The sequence below is a fragment of the Pseudorasbora parva genome, chromosome 11 (assembly GCF_024679245.1).
Source record: "Pseudorasbora parva isolate DD20220531a chromosome 11, ASM2467924v1, whole genome shotgun sequence".
NCBI classification, from domain to species: Eukaryota; Metazoa; Chordata; class Actinopteri; order Cypriniformes; family Gobionidae; genus Pseudorasbora; species Pseudorasbora parva.
The window spans coordinates 12,505,817-12,513,561 of NC_090182.1; the positions used below are offsets into that span (position 1 = coordinate 12,505,817).

The window sequence follows — 7,745 nt, forward strand, 5'->3', positions numbered from 1 at the left end:
AGGAGCTGCTTTTCGAAATAAATTTTGCCTGCCACGACAGCAAATTCAGCAGCTTTTAGATCTTGCTGGACCAACTTGGTCGAGATAAACTGGACGGAGCTACCCCCGGATCCCTGAAATCCAGCTGTTGGCAGCTCTCCTCTTTCTTTCTTTTTTCTCCCTCATAGTAGTAGCTATTGAGTAGGCCATTTAATAACAGAAATGAGTTATTTACACAATAATGTGAAGAAGCTGCTGGGCAATATAGGGTATAGTTCGGGGAACACGCCTAGAAATGGTATGCCTTCAGTTAAGTTATACCTTCAGAGTCTTCGTAGAGTCTAAGAGAGAACGTTATCAGGAAATGCCGCCCTGACTTTTTCTAAGCTACAGGTCTAGCTTTTCAACATTCAACAAATACAACTTGTGGTCAAATGTTTTAATGGACAAAGGAAAAGAATGGGGGAAAAAATGAAAATGATCTATTGTTGGCTCAACAAAACAAACTTGTTACTATAAATTACAGATGCTTCCATTTGCCAAATTTGACTGTAGAAAAAACAAAACGTTATCCACTTCACTTAAAAAAACAGGTATATACACAAAGGGTTAAAAAAAGGCAACATATTCTAATTGTATTCTCCTGCCCACCCCAACTAATTAGTATCCCCATGTCGATGCCACATCGGTTATGGCTTCCAGAGTTTGAGGAGCCCATCCTCACTGTAGGTGGCGATTAAATTCTGGTGTGGGTGGTGGGCGATACCGATGACATCCTTCTCATGAACCTGTTTAGAGCACACAGATCAAATAGTCAGCATCTACAAATCCCTTTGTGCATCTTTTATGTGGTTTATTTTATTTTTTTTATATATAATTTTTTTTTTTTAAGTATTTTAGATATAAATACTGAAAATAAATATTTTAAAAAATTACATACAAAATTTTTTGAAATTATTATTTATATGAATAAAATAAACATTTAAAAATATATATATTTAAAAAATTACATTTTTTAAAAAATATTTTTTTTTTAGAAAAAAAAATTATATAAATAAATATATCTAATAAATATTAGGATGAATGGAAATAAAAATACATATGTATTATATGTATGTATGTAAGAGGGCTTACGGTCAGGGTTCTCTCTAGTTTTCCCGTGACTGTGCTGAAACAGTAAAGCACAAAGTCCTCTCCGACACAGTAGATCCACTCGCCACGTGGAGACAGAGTACAGCACACAAAATCACCTCCCTCTCTCTTACCAGAGCTGAAACTCCTCACAATCTGCAACAGGAAAACCCATAAGGAGACTTCTCAGAGATTCGTAACGCACAGACGGGACACAAATCATTTCCATACTGTCATCTCGTCTCATTAGCAGGAGTCTTGACATCCTCACCTGGCCTTGCATGTTCATGATGACAACAGTGTTGGATCGGTTACACACAACAAAATGCTCTGGGTTTTTGGGGAGCTGGATGACATTGTTAACGGTGATGTCCGTTCCCGCAGAGGTGCCAAGAGACTTAAATGTGCTTGTGCATTCTGTGGTCTTTACGTTCCAGATCTTGGAGCAAGAAAATGTAACGCTAGAAGTTAGATATTCAGCTTTACATTTTATGAGACCTTTAGTTGAGAGATTTGAGAAAAAGATTGAACTAACTAAGTAATAATTTTAACAGCCTTACCTTCACAGTTCCATCAGATGAGGCACTTATGACGTGATGTCCGTCAGGAGTAAGCGTGGCTTCATTTACAAATGAAGAATGACCTCTGAACTCCTTCAAACTCTTGCCTGATTTTAACCCATGAATCCTGTTGAGAAACAAACAAGTTAATTTTGCTGTGGGTTTGGTGAAAGCGGAGGACAGTGATATCACACTCACCTGATAGTCTGGTCAAAGGACGCGGAGAGAATCTGAGTGCTGTCTTTACTGAAGCTGAGACAGGTGACGCCTTTACTGTGGGCGCGCTCATACCGCCGCAGGCACTGACCGCTCTGAATCTTCCAGACCTGGACAATCAACACAACCCATCAATCAATCCTTTAAAATAATCAATACAGCAGCCTTCATCCTGTAAAAAAAGCACTTTTTATGCAGCAAATATACACCCACTCATACACACACTATTTTTTTAACATTTTGATTGTTTGAATGCCAGTACTGAAGTAATGCAAGTTATGAAATCAAAATACTTTAGTAACTAGTAATATTTTGTCATTTACTCATCCTGTCATTCCAAACCCATATAGCTTTTGTTCATCTTCAGAATACAAATGAACATATTTTTTATGAGGTTAGAGATTTCTGATCAGTGAAGATAAACAGATGCTCGATTGTGCTTGATAGGCGCATGAAACACGCTGGTGTAACATAAACCTCAATTATTCTCACACACCAAGAAAGCATGTTTGAGCTTCTGTTTACCAAATTAGATTTTTGTAAACATTGTTCGCTGATCATATAAAGGGATTGTGTCTCTTCAGAAGACTTGGATAACCATTTTATTCAAATGGATCTATTTTTTCTACTCTTTATGAATGTTTTGAACAGTTCAATTTTGTGTGAATATACTTTTAATGGAGGGACAGAAATCTCAGATTTCATTAAAAATGTCTTGATTCATGTTCCAAAGATGAACGAAAGCTTTGTTTGTTTGGAATGACATGAGGGTGAGTAATTGATGACAGCATTTTCATTTTTGGGTGAATTAAAGTGATAGTTCACCCAAAAATGTACTCACCCTCAAGCCATCCTAGTTGTACATGACTTTGTGACATTCTATGCAGAAAATGTAACACCTCTCTCGCGGTTCAAAACGCTTACGCTACGTCATCGTCGTGCCACTTACGTTTTCTCCTTAAAGGGGTACTTCAGCGCTTGGAAGATGAATCTGTATTTAAACTGGGTCATTAATGTAGTAGAAATGTGAAATTATTTTTGAATTTGGTGCTTTCTATACTGAGAAAAGATAGAAAATGTATTTTTGTCTCATGGGGATGAAATACAACAATACCCAAAATGCTTCGCTGCCCTACGAGGCCACTCTCAAAGCCATCGCTACTGAATCACTGTGACTGTTGAGAGCTGAGGAATTTTTCTGAAAGAAGAATGTCACACACACCTAGGGTGACTTGAGGGAGAGCAAATTATGACACAATTTTCATTTTTGGGTGAACTATCCCTTTAACCTTATAAAGATTTATTTATTTCTCCTATTTCAATAAAGTCTGTTGAGACCTTAATCTTGCCATCTTGGGCTCCTGTGGCCAACATCTCAGTGTCCCGACTGAAAGCCATACAGAGCACCGCGTCATCCATCATCATGAAGTTATCCTGAGCCTGATACTTCAGATCCTGTCCAACAGAGACACATGATCCATTAATAAACTTACATAAAACATTATCCCGAATTCAGATGAATAATTCTCAGTGTAGATTCACAGACCTTTCTGATTTTTCCAGTAGTAAAGTTCCATACTTCAATAAATCCGTCCACGGATCCAGTGACCAGATACTGGCCATCAGGAGAGAAGCGTGAGCACTCAACATGAGACTTCTGACCAAACTACAAAAAGAAAAGAAAAAAGAAAACAGAGATCAGTGACAAACTTTCATTTATCTCACGTCACGGTTGAGGACAGATGCTGGTCAGTGTACCTTGATGTGTCTGGCCAGCTGTGTGGGGAATCTCTCCTCCTCTACATCCTTCACAGCTGCTTTACCTCTGAACAAATCAATGGTCATACCAGGAGGCAGAAGGCCCTGGTGCTGCTGCCACTTCAGAGACTTCAGAGAGAGAACAGACAATTACCATCAAATATAGTAATGTGAACTATTCTTTTACGTGTAATTCTCAGAACAGGGTATGGCAATATGACATAGGTCAATGGACTAATATCCCGTTGCAGGGGAATTTTTGCTCACCTGTCCAAGGAGAGCCATCAGACGTGACGGTGGCACCACACTGACCTCACCAGCAAGAGCCTGAGCTATAGCTGCTCTACGCTTCTCCTTACTGCTGCCGTCAGGATAGGCCTAAAAGAAAACACATCAGAAGACACTCTTCTTCACTCAAATACATAAAAAACATTAGCCTTATGAGGTTTAGTCACAACCTCTTTTTAATACTTAAAAAATAAATAAATGTAAAGGTTTTTTTTAATACTTTTTATTGGTTAGGCAAATGAAAAGGGTAACTAATAGTATCGATTCATGAAAAAATAAAATTAGAAATGTGACCCATGCTAGTCAGAATGCACACAGGATCATTCTGAGCTACAGGCAAAACAAGTGAAAAAATGTCTATTTTGCACTATTTTTATAAATCGCCTTTATTAAAAAAAAAACCCATAAGGCGTTAGTCACTTGAAGAATTACAGGTAATGCTCCGTGACGGCTCGTTGGCCTCTATAATGTTGGTCGCAATTCCTCAACTAACTGCAAAAATGATGTGTCGTGGGAGTCTGTAATTATTCACGAGTATTTTATCATCAAACTGCAGCACAACCTCTATATCCTTCAAAAAGTCTCCCCCCACCAAATGTCGCTGCCAGTGCCAGTGTTGCCAACTCTCGCGAGACACATAAGCAAAGACAACTTATTATTCCAATATTATTACATTATTTATTATCATCAATATAATTTATGATCAATTATTTTTTATCAATAACGAGCCTGTTAATGAGCCATATTAAACTGAAACCTCTCGGAGTTTGTAAAGCAAAAATAGATATGATTTTACAAAAATCATCAGATTGCAATAAGGGCACGCTATATCCTCCAATCAGCTGCGAAAAAAAAAGGTTTATAGATAGAAAAGGAGAAAAAGTGACGTGAAGGCCAATTATGGTAACCCATAGTCGGAGTTAGAGCACACACATTAGGAGCTGTGAACACACGAATACTGCAAACTGTGAAAAAGACAAGCCCTGCATCTCAATGTGCATACGATCTGCCCTAAATAGTATTGAAAATAAATAATGTCACATACTATTTAGGATGGATAGTATGCACATTGGGACACAGGCAAGCACTAATGGAGGGCTGCAATATAGCCACAAATTTATAATAAAATACATTTGAACCATAACTACTGTTATAATTACTATACTTTGTTTTGCTTGTAATGATAAATAAATGTAATGCCATCAAAAAAAAATTGTACTGTGATTTTTACCATTCAATTTCAAAAAGGTTTTGAAGTTAAGACATCAGTGGGGTTGTCCTAAATTTTAAAACAGCTTTTAGGATTTTTTGTTAGGATGCTTCTGTAATACCAGTTTCCTATCCATAGTTAAGATAAGATTATGCACAAATGTCATTCTGTAATAGCTTTTGTCCTAAATGAGGTATTAACAGAAATTGCCATGGTTACCAAACAGATAAGATATGATTCTGAAGTTAAGATATTTCTGTAAAACGTCCCCCGATGTGTAGCATTATATTAAATATGTGCGGTACAATAGGTCTTAATATACAGGCTATCCGTTACATTAATGTTAATCAGGCAATCATGGGAAAAAGTTGAATATGTAAAAATTTGTGTCAAATTTTGTGTTATTATAAGGGATTTGAAGATGTGATTGCTGGGTGATTTTGTTTTGGAACCCCCAGAAAACGAACTAGATTTTTCTCAAAACTGACTTTGTTGACTATCGACTTCAAACATGCTTGATTCGACTTCAAACATGTGTAGCTCAGGTATAGTCTTTTGTTTTTCCCAATTCAAACAATTTTGAAGGTTCTTTTTTTTTATAGAAAATGTGAAAACTCATTTTTGAAAATGTGCTCATTGGTGTACTGAAGAAAAAAGCCTGTGACCTGCCACAGTTTCCTAACGAAGCAAAAATATTTGTACAATTATCATAATATAAAAACTTGCTAACATTGTGTTTTGTGCCACGTCTTTGGCAAAGTATCTGTCAATGGAACTAAAATCTAAATTGTGATGAGGCTTAGTACATTTAACCAAATGCAAAAGGCTCTGTTTAAATTAAATATTTAAATGGTCTGTTGCGCTGTGTTTCAGAGCAACGTGTGGTACAGCGCTCACATCAACAGCTCATGACCCGGTGTTTTCAGTGCATTGTTTCCAATCCCTCACCTCTCTGGGGTCAAAGTATGAGCGAGCCAGAAGGTTCTCCAGGTGGATGTATCGCTCAGGTTGGGTTTGTTTGAGCATGATCATGGGGTCCGTCTGCCTCAACAAAGATCTGGCAGCTCCCAACTCTCGGAGCTCAATCAGCTCAAGAACAACCTGTAAAAATACCAAAAAACCACTTATGATGTGTCCAATCTCAAAATGAGCCACACCTTTACAGATGACTTATAAAGAAAGCCCTGATTTTCTCTGCCTCTCACCTGTTCGTAAAGGTCAATGAGAGTCTTGTCAGGCAGTTTGAGGGACTGTATGGCCTGAAGTACAGTGTCCCAGTGACCGCTATTGATATCGGCCACAAAACTCTCAATACTGTCCACTGTGTTGAGAGACACTGTTGTCTCCTCCTGGAGTGTCACTAAAGTCTTATGCAAGTTGTTTTCCTTCAGGTACTGCATGATCAGACGGATCACACTGGAGAAACATGACAAAAGAAGGTATTTTAGTTACTTTGAAAGACTTTGGTGAGTGATGAATATATTATATTACAAGTGCAGTTAAATTAACTAATGGTTTTGTTTGGAAAGGCATAAGCAATGCTTACACATAGAAATGTCAAAGGGAATTTTTCACCCAGAAAATAAACAAATAAAAAGCAATTTCTAAACACAATACAAAAAAAGCATATTACTGTATTGTAATATTACACAGACATTATATCCACAAAACCAATAAAATCGCATAAACCAAATGGCATTGCATTTGGTCAGTTTGTTTCTAATTAAATAAAAACGGAGAAATCCAGAGCTGTTTTTGCCACTTAAACCAGACAAAACACTAAGCAGACTGACTTTCAATACTTTAAATGCAAAAACATAAATAATAAAACGTATTTAATAGCTAGACTGTACGAAAAACAATCTCCCCATAATGCTAACACGGTTAGCTAGAGAAACCAAACACCTAAATAGTGCAAAAATCAGTCTGCAAAAATAGACGTGCTCGGTTAAATCACACAATTAATCATGCATGTGATGTTTTGAAACAAACAATTTCATCTACTTACTCTGCTGACTCTATTTCAATAGACATTATTGAAAAATGCTAATATTGCTGTGCGGACAGAAGCTAAAGACACACAGGAACGTAGACGCGATACGGTGTCTTCCTCTACGGTACTACCTCTGAACTAAACACAAACAGCGACTCCTAGCGGCTACAACCAGCCGTCACCAAACATTCTACACACAATGACAAACTATTTGTTCTGAAGTTATTGAAATTATAATACATTTAGGCCTACATTTCATAATAACAAATGTCAATTTGATAAACAAATGTTTTATCGAGCTACTAAGTGAAAGCAGTAGGCTACATTAACACCGTAAGAGACCATTTTCAAACTTTATTTAAAATCCCCCCCCCCCCCCCCCCCCATGTCAAATATAATTTGAAAAGAAGACAGAGGTCTATGTGCGCAGCTGGTTTGCTGCCCCTAGAGGTGGAAGTGGGGTGCTTTAAAGGAGTCCCAGAGGAGGACAGGTTACGTTTTGTATGTGATGTATGTGTGTGGTAGAGGATGAATTTCATATTATACTTTATTGTCCACTGTATAATAATTTAAGAATTGGTTTGTATAATATAATGCAACAGAAAAACCC

General features: G+C 37.3%; 1 protein-coding gene across 1 annotated transcript; it reads right to left on the reverse strand.

Annotated features, from left to right (window-relative positions):
- Positions 1-403: 403 nt before the first annotated feature.
- smu1a (SMU1 DNA replication regulator and spliceosomal factor a) lies at positions 404-7,301 on the reverse strand. The gene is made up of 12 exons (XM_067457113.1): positions 7,151-7,301; positions 6,348-6,558; positions 6,091-6,243; positions 3,912-4,022; positions 3,645-3,773; positions 3,433-3,552; positions 3,225-3,341; positions 1,869-1,996; positions 1,671-1,797; positions 1,382-1,549; positions 1,114-1,266; positions 404-767 (listed from the first exon to the last, which is right to left on the reverse strand). The coding sequence occupies exons 1-12, from the start codon at positions 7,174-7,176 to the stop codon at positions 669-671; spliced, it is 1,542 nt and encodes a 513-aa protein (XP_067313214.1). The 5' UTR covers positions 7,177-7,301; the 3' UTR covers positions 404-668.
- Between the last annotated feature and the right edge of the window lie 444 nt (positions 7,302-7,745).

What these genes read in the sequence shown, in the direction of transcription:
- smu1a (XM_067457113.1), bottom strand. Translation starts at nt 7,176, where the DNA reads ATGTCTATTGAAATAGAGTCAGCAGA. An exon ending in ATTGAAATAGAGTCAGCAGA is followed by an intron (nt 6,559 to 7,150) that starts GTAAGTAGATGA and finishes ATGTTTCTCCAG; the next exon opens with TGTGATCCGTCTGATCATGC. An exon ending in CATACTTTGACCCCAGAGAG is followed by an intron (nt 4,023 to 6,090) that starts GTGAGGGATTGG and finishes GTTTTCTTTTAG; the next exon opens with GCCTATCCTGACGGCAGCAG.